At 38.9% G+C, this 23,201-nt stretch overlaps 2 protein-coding genes across 4 annotated transcripts in view; one reads left to right on the top strand and one right to left on the bottom strand.

Annotated features, from left to right (window-relative positions):
- The window catches only part of LOC107996610 (photoreceptor outer segment membrane glycoprotein 2-like), a 244,243-nt gene that overhangs the window by 133,094 nt on the left and 87,948 nt on the right, over window positions 1–23,201 (bottom strand). The window lies entirely within an intron of this gene.
- The window catches only part of LOC107998009 (uncharacterized), a 114,545-nt gene that overhangs the window by 69,293 nt on the left and 22,051 nt on the right, over window positions 1–23,201 (top strand). For both annotated transcript variants that reach the window (XR_009832851.1, XM_062085685.1), the window contains exons 2-4: window positions 7,342–7,547; window positions 13,127–13,262; window positions 13,682–13,815. Coding sequence is in view for 1 of the 2 variants with exons in the window: in XM_062085685.1 (XP_061941669.1) it covers window positions 7,342–7,547; window positions 13,127–13,262; window positions 13,682–13,815 (476 nt within the window). In the remaining variant the exon portion in view is untranslated. The remainder of the gene's footprint in view (window positions 1–7,341; window positions 7,548–13,126; window positions 13,263–13,681; window positions 13,816–23,201) is intronic.

Genomic DNA, 23,201 nt, shown 5'->3' with positions numbered 1-23,201 from the left:
GGCAAAGGATCTCGAAGAATTCGAGGAAACAAAGGGGATTTCGCTAGTTACGGGGTCAAATTGGCCGCGCAGATTTAATATCGACGTGCTAATATGCTCGGGAAGGGACATTCAGACGAGCTGCTTTCCACTCCGCGCGATAATAAGCCCCCGACAAAGGGGGCCCCATCTCCCTTTGGCGTGTATAAGAGAGTTTAATGAATTTCACGGCATTCCGCCCCATCCCCCTTCGGATAAGTTGTCAAAGAAAAAGCCCTCGATCGGCCGGGCAAAGAAGAATAATTTTTTCACAGGGGATGAAACTTTTCTCGCCCCCTCGGAAGGATACCGAATTCCTTCCTTTGGACGATGCTGGAAAGGATCCCCTTCTTGTTAAAGGCGAGCAGCTTTCCGAGCGGGGAAGTTCTGCCACGCATCGGTCGGAACAATCGAATACTTTTCAGATTAAATGAAATTTTCCAATCGGCGGCGCGAGAAAAACTCCCTCCGCTCCGCAAAGAGTTTCATCGATTCTTCTCCATTCGGGATTGGAAATATATTCGAGCCTTGTCGATATGTCCTACCCTCCTTTTAGAGCAAGTTTTTCGTTCTCTTTTTCCTTCTCTTTATCCAGGAAGAAAATTATAGAAAGTATGATACGATACCAATTATGGATCAATCTCGCGTGTAAAATTTGATTTTGGAACGAGAGAAAGACTTTATCACGTCTGCTCACTTTTAAAAAATAACAGAAAGACGAGGATCAGGACAATGATTTCCTGAAGGATCTCTCGGTTTTAAGCAAGTTAACCAGTAATCCCCGCCACCTAGTTTTCCACCGAAATTCCGCCGGAGGTGGCTTAGCTCGCGTAACAAATTTCCGCTCGAGCGCCGATCGGGGAGATCCTTAAAGCGCCTGTTACACGATCGGTTCCGACCTGGTAACTTCGCAGTTTACATTCCCCGCCGTTATCGCGGCCACGCGCGTTTATATTCGTGCTCGATTATCGCGACTGGGGTGAAAACGGAGACGAGAATAGCGATTGGAGGTGTCGAGGATTCGAGTTCGCGACGTGTAAAGAGCGAGATTATTTTAAACGGGAGGATAATTTGGAAGACTTCTTTTCTTCTGGATTTTGGAACGAATGAATTCGTTGGAAATTTTTTTGAAGCCAGTTCAATTCACCGATTTGAAAGTATCTTAATCTAATTTAATCGGAGGTCATTGGGGGATATAATTTACGTTGACTATTAATTTATAGAAAGTGAATTCACTTATCAATGAACAGAATATTAATAATTTTCCAAAAAACACCATTCACTGAAGGGTGTCATCCATATTAAATCGATTCTAATTCGAAAGAAGCATTTAATTATATGACAAACAGAAGACAGAAATGATAATTTGAATAACACTTTCCAAAATTTCCGTACGAAAATTGACTATTCATATCATAACAATGTATCATCCACATTAACTATTAATTCGATTCTAATTCGAAATAAATAAAATTTTCCATTATAAACGCGAATTAGCAAGTCTTTCCAAAAAAAAAACGTTATCGCCCCTCCACCGGAAGCGGGATCAATCTCCCGCGAATTTTTAACGGGGCCGCGCAAACTCGTTCAATCAAGGCGTCCGTCAACGCAGCTCGTTCAATCATTCACAGTTTCCAACTGGCCGCGCCCAAGAGGATTCTCGTGGAGCGAGAGATTGCGATGCGACGATAAAATTCTCTATGGGCGAGCTAATACAGGCTGATTACGGGTACACGAAACGCGGCTCTGTAATTATATCGCGTATTTAGACTCGCAACGACCCACCCACACCCTCGATTTGTCTGATTACGCGCGAATGAGCGTGCCAGCTAATGCGTTTATCGGGTGCACACGTTTTGCACACGGAGATCACGAGGCGAGCCAGCTTCGCGATTGAGTAATCCGCGGGGAATATTTGTCTGCAAATTCGTGCATTCGTCTTGGAAGATATTGAAATGAAAGGAATATTCGAAAAAAGGCGAATGAAACGAGCAGGAGATAATTCGATATAATGGGTTATAATCGTTTTTGGTAAATTTTGAAACGTAAAATTGCGTATATCCGTTAACAAACTTGCTACTTCAAACTCGCTTATTTTAAATCCTCTTATATTCCGTTTTAAAAAAAAATCTCATAAAGTTGCGAGAATGGAGAATGAAAAAAATCCTCTTAGAAAATTGAATAGAATAGCAAGTAACGTAAAGCAAAGAGTAAGTGCAACAGATGTGTGAATTATATAGAGAGACGCGTAAATGTTGTTGGAACATTTCATAGAAAAGTGGTGAAAATTGTTATGAAACTTTGTTTCTCGAGTAACGACGTTAATATAGTATCGCGTAATCTGTTTAGCATTTATGGTAATGTAGTACACAGATTAACGGACGTAATTGCATTTTCGAGGCAGTAGAAATAAGTTTTAAAAACACGCGATTTCAAGGAGTTAAAACAATTATTTAAAAAATATGATTAACGTGTTATTAATAATAACAAATTTAATTTATCCGTTTAATGATAAGCTTAGAAAACTTATACTCGTTATGTATAAATAGTCGAAAACAGAGGATTAATTACGAGGAAGTTCTTGGCTCAGTAACAAGAGTTAACGGCTTCCCACCCGATGGACCCGAGTTCAATTCCCCCTACCAGGTAATTTTGGTTTTTCCTCACAATTTTATGGTTTACGAAATATTCTTCTTCTTTTCCCCCCTTTTTCCTCTTCCGTAAGTTTTAAAATTAATATTTGAATTTAACTACGAGAAGAAATTTTGCAATGAAATTAAATTCGAGAAAATAAAACGTATATTTATTTTCTACTAGCATTGATATTACGTTTTAGATATTATACAACAAAAAGGGGGAAGGAAGATATGGACGACAAGAAATAAATGCGCGCAATATGGCAAGATGAATCTTCGCAAATATGACATTCAAATTTGGACAACTAATTGTGTGTAATTTGCACCGAAACTCGAATCCTGAACCCGCGTTAATTGGACTGTGTTATGTATATATATATATATATATATATATATATACAATAGCAGAGAGAGAAAATTTCTGAATTATGTTAATGGGGGGGATGCATCTGAATTTCTCTCACAACGTTTTGAAAAATTGATTTACCTTTCAAATAATTATTAAAATCTTTCTTATTCGAATACCAATATTGTTTGGATCTAAAAAATCAATATGAAATACACGTAACAAAAAGAAGAAATATCCTTCATTTATGCAATGGAAAAATTCCCCAGCTTCTTCTTCCGTCAATTCTGACCTTCCAACAACTCTCGACCCTGCAAATTAGCTACGTCTATACACTATAGCTCGGTTTTGTCGAAAACCAGTATCGCCCCATTTACGATTTATCCATATTCATTAGCGGTTCACACCGACGAGCCTGCTTACCAATCAACGCCGATAATTATCCGCCTAATTAGGCCGAGATCTAGGTTCAAACATAATGGGCCATCGCATATTTCGCTTAGATATCCCCAGAAATTGAAGCAATATCCCATTTATTCTACCATTTATTTTTTTTTTCACGTAATGTTTGGCGTAATGATTCGATTCGTATTTACCAATTTTAACGATCGATGAATCCCCTTTTCACGCGACGCGATTGGTAATCACTCGTGAAATGGGGGGAGGAAGGGGTATGGTGGAAAATATTTGTCGATGATATAATGGAGGAGGAAAGGAGCATTTTCGACGCGAAACCGGTGTCGTTAATCGAATAAGAATCGAAATTCTCGCGCGTGTATGTATATAGGTTTCCTCGCGGACAGCCAATTAATCGGAGTCGAGGAAAAAACCGCCACGGTAAGCTTTTGCTGACCGTGTTCCACTGTTCCGTTTCAAACGTTTCGACGATTAACAGTATCGATATCCGGGATTTAATCCACCGCGAAAATTCTCTGCGTGTGCAACCTCGCCTCGCCTTTCGTTTTATCCCGATCTTAGGCAAATAAATTGCAAATTTGCTGAGTTAATCGATCGACGATCGGATGAGATTCGTTGATCGTTTTTTCATCGTCGATGCATTCAATCTTCGTTGCGATAGTTTTACAATTAAATTATCCTAATAATTTGAAAATTTTCATTAATCGCTTTTGTCTGTCGAATTCATCGAATCCATACCTCTTTGATCGAAAAAAAATTTTTTTTATATTTTTCTTCACGATGCACGGCCCATCCCTCCATTCTTTCCCCGAATCGCCAATTATCGCGTGCAAATAGGCGAAAAGCAAACGCGCATCACGATTTTCATCGCGAGTTAACCAGATTCCAGCCAATGGAATTCCAAAACTGACGGACTAATTCGTACGCGATACGCGATCGATCGAATGCTCGGAATATCTCGATCGTCAAAATCCTGGGACCACGTCATCCTCCCTTAGACGCGTCAATCCGAATCCCAAACCGGTGCTCCTTCTCTCCCCTTTATTAGAATATTCTCGCGTTAATTAGATGATCGGCACGAAGCGTTGGTCAAACTTTCGGAGTGAGTTATCGCTTGAATTCGAAACGTTGGAGATGGAATTAAAAAAATTCTGAGAATTTCGCGTGGCTCTAATTAAACTTAATATATATTTTACACAGTAATATTAGCAACAAGTAATGATTATAACAGATATTTCATTGTCCCAATTCGATAAACGTTTATTTATCTCCTTTCAATAATCCTAAAAAAGCATTTTTGTCTCGTTGTCGTGAGATTCTTCGCCTCCAACTTTATCTCTTATTGCTATTTTTGGCATCGTTGAACCGAGCAAAAGAATCAAAAGTTGGAATTAAAAGAAAAAAGAAAGAAAGAGAGCCTATCACCTAGCAAGAAGTAAGTGTAGTGATAAAGGACAACGGTGGGTGGATTAAGGTGAACTCGAGGGAGAGGATGATTCCTCGGTATCGAGTTATTGTTCCATAGCCGCACGGTGGGATTGGCAATATCGTATCCCGGAGAAGAAGGAAACGTTGGGATTCCCCCGGGAACTTATTCATCCCCGAGTAAGCCGGGACTCGTGTGTATCACCACGCCTCCCCAAATCCATGGAAGCTCACGTGGAATGTGTGCACTCTCCCCCTCTTAACAATCCTGGTTCACGACTTTTCGGACGAATTAATAAAAAGCTACGAAATTCAAAGGCGACTGCTCGCTTATCTCCTAGAAATCGATTTCTTCTTTTCTTTCATTTTTCTCGTTCTCGTTTGGTGTCATGATCATTCTCATTCCGATTCGATACATTCGATGTTGGAAAAATGATAATTCTTCGCATACAAACCTGTCGTGTTCGATGAACGATGATGTTAAACAAATATCTGCAATTCAACGCTCGGAATATTCCAATCTCCCAAATAATAATTCGTAATCCGGGCAATGAAAAAGAAGGAGAAGAAGAAGGGAAAAAGCAATTTTTCACGAACGAAAAACCCGCGACGATTAAACTCTCAAATGTCCGAGCGTCCACGTCCCCCGATTGTGGATCCGTCACACCGCCGACATATCGGAACGCGGCACCTTTCGCTTTCGCCACCAAAGAGAAAGCTCTCGCGGCTGAAAGGGGAACAGAGAGGGGGGATCCCATTTGCCGAATGCAACGGAAAAAAAAAAAAAAAAAGAAAAACAGGGCGCGCGAAATGGAACATCTGCGACTCTGGATCGATATTGGAGGGGGGAGGGAGAGGGAAAAAAGGGAAAGAAAGAAAGAAATCAATTCTACGCGCCTCTACCGTATCGGTTCATTCGAGGAGGGACAAAGGGAGTCGCGTTGTTTCGAGCCGTCTTTCGTTGAAGGAGAATTGATGAAATTAGGGAGTGGATACAGCAACGAGGGATGCAACGGTTGCTCGCGTGTGCACCCCTTGGCCGGAAATCGAGTCGAACGGGCGGCACAAATGGCGGAACGGAACGGAAGAGCGGTGCATGGAAATTCGCGTGCCTACGTTGGAAACGTTTCCTATGGAATATCCGAGGATTGAGTTTCGTTTCGCGTCGCGCCGATCCTGGATCGATGGAATGGAATTTATTATTGTTTCGGAATTGGAAAATAATTTTCCTTCGAAAACTCGTGCCTGCCTAGTTTCACTTCGGAATTGAGTTTTTATCCCAATAAGGGATAAGGGGAAATGTAAGAAAGGAAAAGAAAAGGAAATACGTGGAAGACGACGCGCGAGGAAGAGTCGAAATTGGCGTTGAAAGGGAAGGCAAAATCAAACATTATTATTAAATAATAAATTGATAGTTTTTTGATAAAAATATTGACTCATCAATTTTTTTATTCTAATTACACAATATAACAATATTTAAAATTGCAGATATTACATTATTTATTACCTAATATTGAATATTTAATTTTATTGGTTATCTGTATACTGTCCAGTTTTGGGAATTAATATTCACTATATTTATTCAAGAAAGGTTTAATGGTTACTATTTATAATATTAACTAGGTAAATTAAAAGAAATTTTATAGGTTGTTTTTTAAAATCGTTGTTTTTTTATAAAAAGAAATATGAAAGGGACGAAATTGTTATTTCCGATAATAATAATAATTGAATCATCTTTTTTTGGAACTTGGTGATCTTATTGTTAAAAAATGTCGATCGATTGGAGAGAAAATTTTTGGCCGAACGAGGAGATGGAAGAAGAAACCGTGAAGCGTCAAGAGGCTTAGACTTTATAAGGGTTGCTTATCCGTTTAAAGAGATACTTGACGGTTTAAATGGACGTGATTAGCAGTGGAAACGGTTTTTAATTGCGCGTTCTAACCGGGAATATCTCTAAATGGAATAACAAACGGCCTATTTTTTCTTTTATTTAACCTATAAATTACTCGGATGCTCGAGAAATTCGATAATAATTACCGTGCCTGCTCAAGATGATGCATAAAATTAATATATAAGCGTCGTTAAACGTGTCGCAAATTGGCCTTTCGTACATCCCTTTACACGTTAAAAAAAAAATACACCAACTAAATTCACGAAATGCAAGAATTGGAAAGCGCTTGTCAAATCTTTCTTTCTTTCTTCCTTCCTTTTTTCCCATCAAAATAAAATTTTTTATCGAAATCGTCGATCCACGAAACGATCCGTGACATTTTTCGAAGAGATATGTACACGTATCTGCAACATTTATACACATGATGCAAATAAAAATAGGATTATATTTCACAGTGTGGTTCCTGTTACCAGCCTGTTATAAAATTTATACGAGTCACTGTTCCGCGATTCGATCGCATTTTTTTTTATTCCTTTACATATATACACATATGTGTATATGTATATATGTGTGTATATATAAAATCGTTGGGAATTGTTCGATTACAGGCGCGACGGGGTTGAAGGATTTGACGATCAACGTGCCAGCGGTTGTGCGATCGGGCGACACAGTGACACTCTCCTGCCATTACGATCTGGAAGGATTGTCATTGTACACGATACAATGGTTCCTCGAAGACACGGAATTTTATCGATACCTGTTCGAGGCGGATCCGCCCTACACCATATTCGAGGTCGATGGAATACACGTGAACGTGAGTATCTCATATCTCCATTATATACGAAATTTTATCGAAATTCAAGAACGTCGCTACTTGGAGATGGCAAATAATTATTTCCTCCGATTTCTACCGGTCATCTGATTCATTATTATAAGATTCGAACGAAAATACGCGTTGAATTAAGTCGACTTATCGAGTCGAGGATTAAACGGCGAGGCAGGCTCGCGGGGGCAATATGTTTCTGCAAAATTTCTCCCCTCCCTCCCCTTAAACGTTGAAACGTTGTTAATTACGTCGGGAACAGTGTCTTCCCGGGGTGTGGGGGGGGGAGGAGGGCCTCGAAAACGCTTGTTGCGCCCGAATCCTGCCGCCTAAACGCGCGCAATTAAACTTCGCCTCTCTTAACGAGCACTTCAATAAAAGTTTATGACGGGAAATCTCATTAAGTTGTTCCCCGTTGCCCGTTCGTTAGATTCTCCCCTTTGGTCCACTTTGGGAAGAGGAGGGGAGGGGGAAGAAAATCCATCCGTCGGTTTTAATCCCCGTGTTTTAAAGAACTATTTTTTGTCACGCTTTTCAGTAAGATGTATATATGTACGTATCGTACGAATAATAGAATCGAATCGATTTTAATATTTTCGGGAAGAATTTTCGAAGAATGTGAAGAAATTGAGAAAGGAGTTAAATTCCGTTTTGAATCGAGTGAAGGTTACGATTATTCGAACGTAATTTGTTCTCTCCGTGAAATAATAAGTCGCAAGGCTTGCCTGATCAATGTGCTGCGTATGAGAATATAATTCTCTTAAATGAAGCGACTGCAATTATAACAAAAAGGGGTTAAAACGATCAATTTTTCATCCGAACCATTTTTTAACACACAACCCGAAAAGAGGAGGGAAGCAAGCGTGAATATCACGTATGACGTCGCAATACGTTCGATGCAACGGGCTATTGGGTGATAGAGAAAGGCACGAATTGCGTTTCGCCATTAAAAAAAAAAAAAAAAATAAGTAAACAAGAAATAAATGGAAAATAATGGAGTCGAGACGGGTCAAAGGACATAACTCCATTAAACGCGAATGAAATTACGATGTACTACGAGGTTTCTCCACGAACCTTTCCCCTCTCTCCTTCCATAAACTTTCCATCTTCAACAATTTCCATTATTCCCGAAGTAAAAAGAGAACAATAAAATAAATAAACAAAGCAACAACGTATCATTCTGTAAAATTAAAATTCGCATATAAAAAGAAAAATTCGTTAAAAAAGAGAAAGAGAGGGAACCCCCCTTCCTCCCCTATAAAAAAGAATTCGATAGAAATTCGCCAGAGTGCTTACACCTCCCATGCATCGAAGGAATATATATATATATATATATTTTAAAGAATTTAAAGTTCACTGAAATTTTACTTATGGTTTTATTATTCAATGTTGCCATTATTTCATAGTTGACACCTATTTATTTTTCTTAGATACAGATCAGTTGTTTCGTTACGCGCGATCACGTATAATCACGTATAATTAAAATAATTAAAATATTCCTTCAACGAAACTTGTAAATTCTCCAGGTGGAGGATTCGCTTCGTACGGTTGATAAATTTCCAAGAGGGAAAGTGGCGACGTCCATTTATCAGTCTCGTGCATTTCGAAAGCGTGCGAAGATAAGAAATCCTCCCTTCCTTATTTATCCTCGACTGCCTCTCACCGACTTTCCAACCCGCGTTTCCCGCGAAAATTTCCAAACAAAACGTTGCCAGGCAAGGAATTGTTGGACTCGACTTTTATCGGAGGAATGCGCGAATTTTGAGTCGGCCGCGGTTCGTTCCTAGGGGATTATATAGGGATATTTCGAGACGTCTCTTTCTCCGTTTTAAACGGGAGGAATTCGGAACGTGAGAGGTATTTTATGGAGGTTCTCGATCGAGGAAATTTGGGAGTGAAATTTTGGATGGACGGGATTGAATATTTTATCGGCTATGCGATAGTTTTGTCGATCGATATTTATGAATCGTTATTAATTTCGCGGGTATGCGTGTGTGTGTGTTTTAATTTATTCCCAAAGTTCTCCTTTTTCGTTGCCTCTTTAATAATACAGAAGAGATTTTTCGAACATCTCTGTTTTCACTTGGAAATTTTCGTCTTCTTCTTCCTCCATCGAAACTTGTCGTACTAATTGGACGTACAACTTATCGAGGGTTACAATGGAAGTTCTATTAAGTTGAAAAGCTCGCTCGATTGCGAGAAGGAATGGAAGGGAAAGGAATGGCGGAGAATTTGCAAAATCGAGAGAGGCGATAAACAAAATAAATGGGCGGGGAGGGCCGAGTATGGGTGCATTCAAGCCTCGTTTAGATTCTATTTTCGCGCCGCTATTTCCGCTTGAAAAGATCCGCGGATCTGGAGGCATAGCCACACGTTCTCCAAACATAGTATCGCTGGCCAAAATCCGATCGAACGATTTTCGAGCCAATAAACAGGCAAACGGCTCGTGTTTCGGCTTTATTTACCCTCGAGGTCTTTTTTTAAAAAAAAAAAAGAAGTGACGAAAGGGAGGAATACACAAGGATGAAAAACACTTTTTCATTCTTTTCTAATGAAAAAATTAAACATTTTCGTTCGATCGCCATATTTAGAATTCTCAAATAAAAATGAAATTTAACAATAAGATTGTAAATATTGCTAAACGAAACTGATTTGAATCGAAAAAACTTTTTGGAATAAATTGAGCTCCTATTTGCCTATGATGGCGAATGGATGCTGACGAGATAGGGTCGAATCAGTTCGAGACATTGAAAAGAAATTTTTCATTCTCCGATATCCGAGGATTGCCGATATGGATCTATAATGAAATTTGCAGATCGACTTCCAGCAGAATGGGACTGAGAAACGTTTTTTTTTTATCGATGCCATTTTGTTGAGTTGATAATAGCTCGATATTTATTCGAATTTAACTATTCTATTCTATTTCTAACTATCCGAACCTTTTTCTACTTTGATTATTGTTGATTATTATTATTATCATTATATTAATTTTACTCTAACGAATGGTAAAATACAATTTTCCTTATCTCTTTCTTATTAGTAAAAACAAAAATTAAAAGAAACGCGATAGCTCGCATTTATTCACTCTCTGAGAACACCAATCTCTTTGATAAAATCGTTGTGGAGCGAAACCTGATTTATCCTTCGAATACGGGAAACAAATGGCGAGAGATCGGCTCCCGACAAGAATTCATAGAAATGGCGCTCGTATGTATAACCCAAAGGGGATTGGAGAATGGGTGGAAAAACAAGGTGGCGTATCGACGACAAGTCGTTCGTAAATCTCCGAAACGATTGGATCGTCGTCATGTGTTACGCAGTGATGTAAAAATAACGCATAAAGAAGATCGTCTTTGAAGATCGCCCAATATTCGCAATTATCGATCGATAATTTCGAAACATCTTCTTCCGTTTTATTTGTCAACTCGAATAAATATTGTATTTTATTTACTTCGACGCGTAAATTTTTTTAAGAAGATTTTTATGGAGGGATTTTATCGGCCGCCAGTTGAAAAAAAGGGTTAAAAATTCTAATTTTCAACTTCCTTCAACATTGAAACGAACGAAAGTATCGTAAATCGAGTAAAAGTGAGGTTATGTTCCGATTTTCTAATACGTTCTAATATGTGTGTTTTCGAATCGTGATAAAATGTTAGGAGAAATTTTCGGAGTATTTTGGGAAATTATATATTCCATGTCAAGATTAATGAAGGGATTAGTTTGGTGAAACAGTATTAAATCATCCACCATATGAAGATAATTTAATCCTTTGCAGTCGGGGGTTATGTTTGACATTTTATAACGGTTCGTATTTAATGAGCTACCCTCTCTGCAGTCATGCGATCGTGTTTACATCGAATTGATTATGAGCATATTTATACTTCTATATACACATATATGTATATGTATATATTAATCCCTTTACGTTTCGTAAAATTGCGTCATGTTACGTTATACACTCGCAATTCGAATGAAAACAGATTTCTAATAACGATACAGATTAATTCCAAAATTTCGTTTAATATACAAATTAAAAATTACGTATTCGAATAATCTTCCATGATTAATTCACACTCTCGCTTTCGATTCAAAGTGCAAATTTCAATAATGATCTCTCCCTCCCCCATTTTTTTATTTTTTGTATAAATTTCCAACGCGTATAATTCCCGCAATCCTTTCTTGCCTCGTCTCCCTTTATTTCCCGGCTCGATTCTCTCGAGCAAGAATTACTTTGTATTCCACGCGGCTATCGACCTTCCATCTAACCCTCTCCCCACGTCTAAATCGGACTGTATTCTCCACCCCCCACTCTCTCTCCGTTGCATCCGTCGTTGCAATCGTTTATATGCATCGCGACGTCTCCTCTTTACAAACTGCACCGGAAACAAGCTCTTTCCAACCGTTTCCGCCGATCCTAAAGAAACGTCACCACTTAATTTCGCTTATACTCGTGAACAGGGTAAAGTTTGTAGATTCGTTTTTTTAAAATTTCGAATTTCAATCGAATACGTTCGATCGAATAATTATGAAGTAATTACCGAATAATTTCGCGATGATGCGCGTAACGTGGGAGGAAATTTCTGTGTTAACCGGCCATTAGGCAGAATTGAATTTAGCTATTTAATCGGGGGAGGTGGATTTATGCTGGAAATTGTGGCTCGAGACAGAGCGAGATAGCGAATCTAAAATTATGTTAATTATTATATCGTGAGAATCCGAGGGATCGTAGAATCTACGGATTCTTCAAAAAATCTTAATTATAAAATGATTCATATCGACAAATCATAAAAACATCTTTCTAGCTTTATGATCAGGAATATTAGGCTCATCGATAAGGTTGATTATTCGTGTAGAATTAAGATCTCCAGGTTCATGAATTAATAACGATCAAATTTATAATAGAATTGTAACAAGACATGCATTTTTAATAATTTTTTTTACAGTTATACCATTTTTAATTGGAGGTTTTGGAAACTGATTAATCCCATTAATATTAGGATCACCAGATATAGCATTTCCTCGAATATGATTATTACCTCCTTCATTATTTATATTATTATTAAGAAATTTATTTTATCCAAGAACAGGATGAAATTGGAAAATTTCGCGAATCTTGGAGTATTTACATTCACGCCTTCATAAATCTCGAGGAAAAACAATCTTGGACGATCTTCTCCCACACAGGGATCGATCCCAAGGCCATTTTTCAGGGAAAAGGGATTTTGCGAAAAAGTTAAATAGAATCGAAGATAGTTGCGGATAATATATATCACGGTGGAAGGGAATTAATCGAATTCGAGATGGAAGAATACATTTCCAGCGTAAACTCGAGTCGAGTCAACTTCCGTGTTGAGAAACGATATCACGAAGCGTGGAAAGGGGGCGGCGTGGAAAGTAAGTTGCTAGCTATCAGATCTCCCTGTTCGTGGCGAGAGTGGGTTGTTCGAGAACTTGGTCCCTTGGTCCGGATTGAAATCCCCTCCCCTTGTTTATCTCCAACCATTTTTTCCGAAAATGCAATCTTTATCACGAAATGCCTGATGGCGACTTTCCACTTATTTATTTCGCAGATTTCCAAGTCGAATTCGCACGACGTGACCCTGGTCGACGTGTCGAGGAAGATGACGGGGATGTACAAGTGCGAGGTGATGAGCGGGAAACCCTTGTACCACGCGCAGATCAAAAAGGCCAGGATGGAGGTGGTGGGTGAGTTGGTCGGACGAGAATTAAAAACTTTCCAACCGAGGGTAGACAAATCCTCCTCCCCCTCCGTCGCTGAATCGCGCGAGGATCCCCTGTAATGCGGCGCACGTGCCGCCCTACGTGCGTCCCATTTTCATGTCGGATCGTGGCAACTTTTCCCCGGGACCACCCAAAGGGAGAGCTCCTTTTCCCCCTCTCCTCCAATAAAAATCCAAACCCCTTCGACCACCCTTGGATACTCGTTGCACGTGTCGAGGAGGGTGTGGAGCTGTTGAAGAAATAACGGTTCGCCTCGAGTGGGACGAGACATTGTGGTGTAATAATTGGGCCAAGTTTTCCCCTAAAAGAACGAATAATTTCTAAGCCAGGAGGAGGATCCAAAAGGGCCGCGTTAACCGACTTAATTATCATTGTGCCCGTAGACGCGCCGAGAACGGACCCCACCATCGACACCGAGAAGGAGAGGATCGCCGTGGGCGAGCTGCTACGGGCGAACTGCACAACGGGCAACTCGAGGCCCGCCTCCGCCATCACGTGGAAGTTGAACAAGGATCTAGTGAGTATACTCGCCTCTCTCGCGCCTTGTCCTCGACGAGCATAGCTACGTGACCTTACTCGATGATCGAGGGAACCTTCCTCCCTTCCGTTCCATTTACCTTTTCTTACCTTCAGGTGCTCCCTTCGTTGTCGACACGAGCCGTTTCTTTCTTGCCTCTCCATTATTTAGAGGGGAGGAGAAGGGGGAGGGGGTGGTTTTGGCGAACGTGATTTTTAGTTTTGCGCGCGCGCGTGTAACCAGAGGGATGAAAAATTGATATGGCAGTTTTTCGATAGTAATTATATTTCGCGTGCGAATCGTTAATGTTAATGTATTGGCAAACGCGTACACCCATTGTGATGGATTAATTAATTGGAGCAATTTGATGTTCCGCTTATAATTCGTAATTAATTCCCGCAAACGAACGAATTATTTCGCCGTTGCACGTGTTTGTAAACAAGAGGGGTGAACGGGATTCGGGGCAAATTCGCCGACTCGCTAATTATTTCATCCCCCGTTTCAGCGGGGATGATACGTTCGCAGAGGAATCCTTCATTCACGGTTTCCCCAGAAACGTTTCGTCGATACGATTTTCAAGTCTTCTTCTCAACTTTCCAGCTAATCACGTTTCTTCGAGAGATTCTCCACTCTTTGGTTCTTCTCGTGAAAATTTTTCGTTAAAATTTAAATTTTATGCATCCTCGTAACGAATAATAAAAGAACGTAATTTTAATTTTTCGAGGAATCTTCAAAATTGTACGTGAAATATTTTATTTCAACGTCGAAAGCTAGAGCTATGCTTCGTTTCCACAATTTTTTAAAAAAAACTCGAAGAGAGGGCAAAGTTCGTGTCGGATTTGTGGAATTTTTGTAGCGGATGAAATATCGCGAAAGGAAGAATCGATGACTTCGAAATTGATGGTCTCTTCGATTATTTCAGATGATAACAAAAAGAGAAAACTCTCAAAGAAACATATTTATTTCGAAGAATTAATAAATTTATAAATTGAATAATATTTGTTCGATCGATATTTCTTCGTGATTTTAAAGGGTGGACGATCGAACAAGGCAACGACTGTCTGTCGTGAGTGACGAGAAGACACACGATAATCAATGGAAGGTCTGACGAGAAACTAATGAATGCCGTTTCCCCTGTTACACCTCTTGTATACACCCCTCGAATAACCTCCTTGTCCAAGACTTTAATGGGGCGCAATTCGTTACGAGCGAAGAATCCAAGCAACGAAAATCTTGAAGAAGATCCAATCTGATGCGATGTTCGAAACTCTTTTAAATCACGAGTGATTCGATTTCGTCAAATTTATCGCGCGAGACACGCTATAAATGTAAAACAGATATCGAAGGGATTTGATAGGTTGGAGTCGATTTGAAAAGTTTCGAGTGAAATTTCGAGTAGATGGATATTTAAATTTGTAAAATTGAAATCGGAAGAAGAGATTTTTCTCCTTCTTCTTTTCTTTTCTCTTTCTACGAGTCTTTTTTATTTCATGTTTATTGTGTCGAGTAGATTTTTATTTTATCTTTGTTAAAAAAATACGTAACGTTCAATATATAACACTTGTAAAAATGCAGAAATTCAAACCATAAACCATCTAGTTGTTCGACATTACGTGCAAAATTCCCATTCTCCGCGTTGAATTTTCACGTTCATGTGTCATATCAAATATCTCGGATAAAAATACAAATTCACGATCTCGGCGGGAAATTTTGCAAAATTAAAATGTAGTAGAATGTGTAGTGGACGTGAAAATATTTGCAAAATTTCGTTCGGCTTCGATCCTTGTTTTTTTTTTTTCTTTTTTTAAGAAAATATACTCGACCAATTTCTTCTTAAACAAAAGTGAAGAAATCCAAAATTTGTTAATAAATTATACTCTCTCGAGAAATCTTCAAATCTTTGATTTATCGTAAAAACGAACCCTTTTTTCTCTTGGATCGTAGCAAGAAATAAAGAGAATCGAAAAACAAAGAAAACATCCCCTTTTTCCATCGATTCGAGCGGCGGCGAATAATCGAAAAGGGCGGAAGTGGGGGGTTTCCCCCCCCCCCCCCCTCCGATCGAAAACATATAATTCATCGAGATCGATTAAACGTGTCGAGGCGCGGCGGTGGCGCGATTTAACGGAATAATTTGGTTGATTTAACAAATACCGCGGGATAACGATTTATTTGCATACGAGGGGATCGCGTGACCCAACCCCCTCCCCCTCCTCCACGCCGATTGGCCGGATATGTATCTCGATGGATCTCGATAAATTTAATTCCCCGCCGCGAGCTCGCCTAGGTCGTTGAAATGTGAAATGGCCAGATAGTTGCAGCGGTGGGTGTTGATTGAAAAACAAAATCGAGGGATATCGAAGGCCATCGAAGGTAGAACCGGGATAAATTGAATATAGACGGAAAACGTGACGTAGAAGAAGAGTGATTAGCGGATTTTTAGTATCAAGGATAATTTGATGTGTCGTAGAAAAGATGGAGTAGAAAATCTTGTTATTGTATAAATGTATTAATAAGTATGAAAAAGTTGAAAAAGATGAGTTGAGAGAAAATTTTCCAAAGATCAAATATAGTAAAAAATATAGAAAGAATATTTTACATGACTGTTATTACAATTCTTTTGTAGAAGTATTTTTTATAATTTCAGAAAAAGAATTGATTATACATATATATATGGAAAGAAATATATGAAATGAGAACAATAATAATAAAAAGAAGGAATGAGAAATATAGTTTTAACTCGAAATGAACTCTTCAAGCGTGAGGAAAAGTTGAAGACGCTCATCGAAATTTAAAAACGAAAGAAAAAAAAATTGATATTGAAGTGGAAAGTACACTCGTCGAAGAAAAACAAGTCGAAAGAACGTGGTTACCATCGTTCACGATTCGAGAAATGTTCTCGATCGAAGCCCTCGAGAATCCCTGAGGACTTTGCCCAAGGTTTAAATGAACCGCAATGTCGCGAGGAAAAGGATGGGGTTATTTACTCGACTTTAGTCGTTAGTCAACCTCTTGTTCTCCAAACACGAATGTTTCTAGTTATTCGAATTCTGCCACGCTTATTTAATGCCTGACTCTTAGTATTCCATCTACTTCAACAGTGGTACTCTTTGCATTCAAGCTTCGTCCAACATGGGATCAATATACGCGCGGAATTGAGTTTTAAAAACAAGAATTAAGTACGAGATATCGAATGTATATATCTCGTAAAAATAAAACAAACAATTATAAATTATTCTCATCCCATAAATATATCAGATAATTGATTAGACGATACTAGTCCGTATATAATGATAAAAGAATTGTATAATTTAATTCTAAATAGATTGAATTATTAGAATTATTAGAACCATTGGATATCTTCAAAGTCGCGCTTAATACAGGCATAAAACAATTGGTTTAATTTTAAAATACATACTTAAAATACAGTTCCATTAACAGTTATTCCATCCAGCTATCGAAAAGAATCTCGAAACAAACCCGTCGAACGTGTTCAAACGCGTTCAAACGCGTTCAAATGCGTATCCCTAATTTTAAAATACATGCTTAAAATACAGTTCCATTAACAGTTATTCCATCCAGCTGAACTATCGAAAAAAATCTCGAAACAAACCTATTCGAACATATTCGAACCTGTTCGAACGAGTTCAAACGCGTATCCGCGTTTAATATCTCTTCCCGTACCTCGATCTTTTCGCTTGCGCTTTTTCTCTATCTCTCTCTCTCTCTTTCTCTTTCGCTTTCGTTTCCACGCGTCGATAGCCACGTCCAAGATTTATTTGATGAAATAATTTTCCCAGGCTCGAACGTGTTCGGGAAATAAATTCGGCCGCTTTATGGGATCGGATCGGTTATAATTAACGCGCGGCTACTGAGAGTTGAAAGCGATTTAGTTTCTCGCTGAACGAAACGTGACAAAGAGAGAAAGAGAGAAGGAGAAAAAGGTTGTCTCTCTAAATGTGACGGAAAATTCGCGTGTCCACGCTGTAACAATGGACGATGGAAAGTGCAACGACGAGGCAATTTCAACCCTCCGCGCCATTTTGCGTTAGTGGACGTTGATAAGCGCGTCACGAGGGCTAAAGCTAAACTCAAAGCCCCCTCAACCCTTTTCCCCCTCGATCCATTGTCGACAACTTTCTCTTAATGCCCTTGTCGGCCCTTGTCTCGTTTCTACTTTTCGAGGGTTGTTACAACGGGGGTTAACACGATGTTTCGATGGAAGGGTTTGTTGAGGTTTTGCCGAAGAATGGGAATCGAGTGGGTATTGGATCGACGAAGAAGAGGTGATTATGATTAAATTTTATTTCGTTAGTTTGCGAAACAATTGTTGGAATTGAAATATGAAATGGATTTCTTAATAATTGTAATCGAAAACCATCGGTTTGTTTTTATTTGAAATTAATATTGACCGTGGTTTCGTCGAAGCTTATCATCGTACATACAATATGATAATTGGAAATTATAAGAATTAGATTTAATTGTACAATCATCTAGAGAAAGATTAAAATTTAAGTTTCGAAATTGAAATTGATTACGGTTGAACCTTGTTTGACGCTAAGATTGAATGAGCAAACACAGGTATCGAATGAAAGTTTAAATAAGTTTAAAAAAGAAAAGAAAAGAGCGTCTTTTACAAAAATTGCAACGCTTGTGCGAACAACGCGCTAATCGAACACACGAATAATCATCCTCTATGAACGATTGAAAATTGAAAACCAAGTAATATTCTCCCGTGAGCGTAAAGTAAGGCGTTAAACTTCCTTTCGCCCACAGGAGGAAGAATTTATTCCCCAACGAGCGGAGGAGGATGCAACTTTTAATACGATCCGGAGTTTTAAGCTCTTCTCGAGCTTCTTTACAGGCAGAGGAATATCGGCCGAGGGAAAAGTTGTCGAACGCGTGTCAACTCGAGCGGAAGAATGACGAGGAGGCGGGCGTGGGCGGGAGATCAAGATGGTGGATGGCTCGTTGAGAAAATGCAAGCTTATCAACCGGTGGTTAGCTCCATGCTGTTAGTCACTGGCTTAGAAAATCGTTTTCATTGATCCTTCCTGCCCCATTTTTGCCTCGCGTTACGAAGGATATACGCAAGTTAGAAAAAGAAGTAATGCTGGACGAAAAGCTTTTCGGAGAGTGATGTTGGATGGAAACTTAATTGCATCTTTCTTACTTGTTCCTTTGAAACTCATCTCTCCCCATTTATTTTGCTATTCAGATTTGGAATATCGTTGCTTCATTGAAATTGTTGCTCTTGTTGAAGATGTTTTGTTTGATGATGTACGAAAATATTTTGGATATATATATATATATATCATTTTATCTCGTTTGTTATGACTTAAAACTTGTTTTGATTCACTGACAGAATACGTTGAAAATCGCGTGTGTTTGTAAAAAATTGTAAACACACTTTGATTCGACATGATATTTTAACGTGTTTTTGTCGCTCCAAGTTGTTAATAATTGTAATTTATTATAAGTTACATTATTCGTTACGTTAAACGAACTTTTATTTTCAATTAAAAAACAAATTTCAAAAATTTCTCGATCGTTAAAACTTTCTGTTGAATTAATTCACTATTCGCGTTCATAACGTAAGCATCACTCGAACGTAACGTTCATTTTTTTTTAAACTCTTTCTAAGCCAAGGAAAAAACTGCAACAATAATAATCGCAAGGAATTATCACGAAGCCAAAACAAATCCTATCATAAAATCACCAGTTCCCGAGAAGCGTTGTTCCATCCATCCGTATAACACAGCATGTAACGAAGTTAGGTTATGTTAAAGTTGTATTAGCATTAATAATTGACTCGATGATTAATCCTGAATCAATAGCGATGACGCCAATATCGAATAATCGAATGATTGCAATATGTCGAATCGATATATGAAACGATGAAAAGGAGCCGGGATAGATGTCGCCAGTATCTCGCTTGTCGCTTCCAATCAAAACTCACTTTGAAACAAATACCCGAGTCGAGCGGATAGTTGATCCTCTGCCAAGGGTCGCACGCTCTCCATCGATCTGGAATCGAGCATTCGCTCATATTTTCCCGCCATCGATTCTTCCGCCCTGCTGGCCACGCTTCTTCCGCCCATCCAACGTTGAAACATCGATCAATTTTGCGCAACTCTGTACTCCTCTGTACTCGTAAATTTATGATATTTGGATATTTCAAGGCCGTCCTTTTCCACGAGTCCGAAAACGAATCGAAAACGCGTCGTATCGAGAAGATTTACTAGGGTTAGGTTAGGTTAGGTTAGGTTAGGTTCGAATCATTGATTATTTATTTAACACCTCGAATATTTCGAATATTGGATCGCGAGTTATTTAGTTATTATTGGATCTTTTATAATCGAATTTGGATTGGAACTATCGAAATTAATCGTAATAATAATAATAGTCAAATTTTAAATTTAAAAAAAATTCCAGAAATCATACACGAACGTGAAAAAATTCTAACCTAATCCTCTCGAAACCATGATTCGACGTCCCTTAACCCGGCTTCCACTTGGATAACTCGAAAACTCGGATGAGGCGCAAATTCTCTCGGCCACCATTCGTCCACGAAAATTGCAACGCGGCCAGAGAGATCGTGCAATGACAGTCGTGCGAGGGTGGATGACGCGTTTATCGGTTTTCTGTCCGACGTCTGCAGGGAAGAAAGGTCTAACGAGCGATGTTCTCACGATCCCTCTCCCCCCTTGGATGCGACAATCCGGATAAATCGTGTGTGATCGGGGCTCAAATGGAACTGTTAACTTTTATCTTAAATAATAGTTATTTAAAGGGAATTTTCATCGATATTGTTCTGAACGGTATTTGCATCAAAATAAGAAGGATGTAAAAATAAAAATTTTCATTCTAGAAGAATGATAATACATTGTTGTTTCCAATTTTTTCCCATTCTGATTGTTAATTTTTTTCAATTTTTTAGCAATACTACGCCACTGTTGCATCGAGTATGATGAAACTTTGAAAAACGAGTACATGTATACACATAACCGACGAGTGGTCCAACATTTTCATACTCCCGAAGATCAACCCCTTCAAAACTTTTCATCCCTTCTCTTGTCCACTCGAAGACCCTAATTGCCAAATGTGAAAAGATTTCAAGGAGGCGAGCCAACAAGATCCATCAGCTTTCCGCCTCCTTCCTTCCGTGGAGAAGAACGTGACCCAGATTCTGGGGGAAAGATCCGCGGTTGGAATCTCGTATGAAAAGCGACACGCGGGCTACACGGGCGCAGATAAGATGAACGACAATGGCGTGGAATTCCGAGGAAACGATAAAACTCGGTGAATTTACAACGGAATTCCGGAAGGGAGGGACTCGAAACGGTCATAAAGTCTAAGGAATTTGACGAATTGCGGTAAACCGTGTTTCTCTCGGTGGAAGATATCGGCGAGAATGATGTATTCGAAAACTTGGAAGAAATTCACCGTGCTCGACGAGTTTCGATTAATTGTCGATAATCGGTCGACGGAAATTCGAAGGAATTTAGCCGGAGAGGTGTTCAGGAAGACAGCACAGGTCGTGATCACTGTCTTCCTTTGGAAATATGGGAATTGGTTTAGATTACCCTGATAATCGAAGATTCTGATTGGTTTAAATGTCGAATAAACCCATCCTCTCTGGAATAAAGAAGAAATTAAAATTTTGTCGTGAAAACCAGAACATAGAAAATAGAGAAAGCAATGCTATTGAAGGTAGTTTTTGTTTCACCTCGATATCTCAATCCATTATCGAGATACAATAATTTAAAGTTTCTATAAAATTGGGACTTAGGACCCTTTTCTTTACACGACGATATCTCGGAAGTCGTTTTCATTCTCGTCGACTGGAAATGATTATCTTCAAATTCTCCCCAATTTTAAATAGAGTTTAACCAGGTCTAAAAATCCGAAAACTAAAAAAACCCGTATCGGGATAAATAAAAATGCACTTTGAATGTCCCAATCGAAAATTATTAAATTATTATCTTTCCTAATTTTTAATAATCGAGTTTAACGATTAGAAAAGTCGCAGCACAAAACACCCACACGTTAAGCATCTCGATCTTTACCCTTCTTATCCCCACTTTAACCTCGCAAAACATTCCACGAAAGAAGATGCACATCCACCTTAGTCTTAGAATCCTCCATCTTCCCCAACCATCGTCTTCTCCGTTAACCATCGACTGTGTCAACCTTCTTATGCTCGATCTTAATAAAAATCAGTGACTACGTACCCTGTTCCCTCCACGACATCGATATATCTTTAGGGTGGCTGGACGAATCCACGCAGGGAGAGAGGTGTGCACGCGACAAAGCTCAAGCTTTATGCATGATGTTTTATGAACAGCGGTCCCGTGTAGTCCTGGTGTAGTCATCGCGAGACCGCCGACTTAATGCACCCTCGTTTGTTCCCCGAAGTAATAACCTCGAGCGACCCTTGTGCCGTCTTCTTCCTTATCCAAGAAAGGGAAAGTAGGCGAAGAGAGAAGGGGGTGGAGATGCAGATAACGAAGAAAGGAAGAGAAAAAGGTAGAGAGAAGGAAAGGAGGCTATAGAGCGACAAGACCGATCTAATACCATCTTTGGGAAAAGGAGATTCGTCTCTGCACCTGCATCTCTTGGACGAGAAGAATCTTGGATGGCAAGCGAGATGGGTACAGATATATATAGATATATAAGAGCGAGGAGAAACGATCGATGCTGATATTTGTCGAGGGAGACAGTTAAAAGGACGGGGATAATAATGTAATAACTGGGTGGTAATAGTATACTGTAGAGTATATATATTGTGAAGTGGGATGTTTCGAGATTGAAGTGTTGAAGTGATGAAAGATTGGTTTGTTAGGAGTAGTTTCGAGTCGTTGGTTAAAAAGGAACTGGAACCGATATTCAAATTATTGGAACGTACTTTAATTTTCTTTAACGCGAAGAGCGATGTATATTTTATTGCTCATCTTCTTCGATATTAAAATGCAATAATTAATTCTCGCTAGATCGTGATTTTTATTATTTCGTTCCATTTTTGTGACAAATAGTACAGTATTTTCTATTAATAATATTACTCGTATTCAGATTATTGGAATATACTTTAATTTTCTTTAATGTGAAGATTATTGACTTGTACTACTGTGTTATTTCACTAGTCTATTTGATCATACTTATTTTATTCTATTCTACCAACAATATATATATATATATAATATTATTTAAAAGTAAATATCATTTCAATCAACATTATTTCCAATTTCGCTGCGAGAAAACTTTTCCTTCAACTTCGCCCGAGAAATTTCCACTTTGAGAAGTCAAAGCCTGCATTAAAAGTGTCCACGCGCGTTTCCCAACTCGGCAATTTCGCGTCCCGCAAAAATATAGAATATACTTTCCAA

This window comes from Apis cerana, linkage group LG15, assembly GCF_029169275.1.
Source record: "Apis cerana isolate GH-2021 linkage group LG15, AcerK_1.0, whole genome shotgun sequence".
Lineage (NCBI taxonomy): Eukaryota > Metazoa > Arthropoda > Insecta > Hymenoptera > Apidae > Apis > Apis cerana.
Note: the sequence above shows the minus strand (reverse complement) of the source record. Positions and strands in the feature narration are given on the sequence as shown.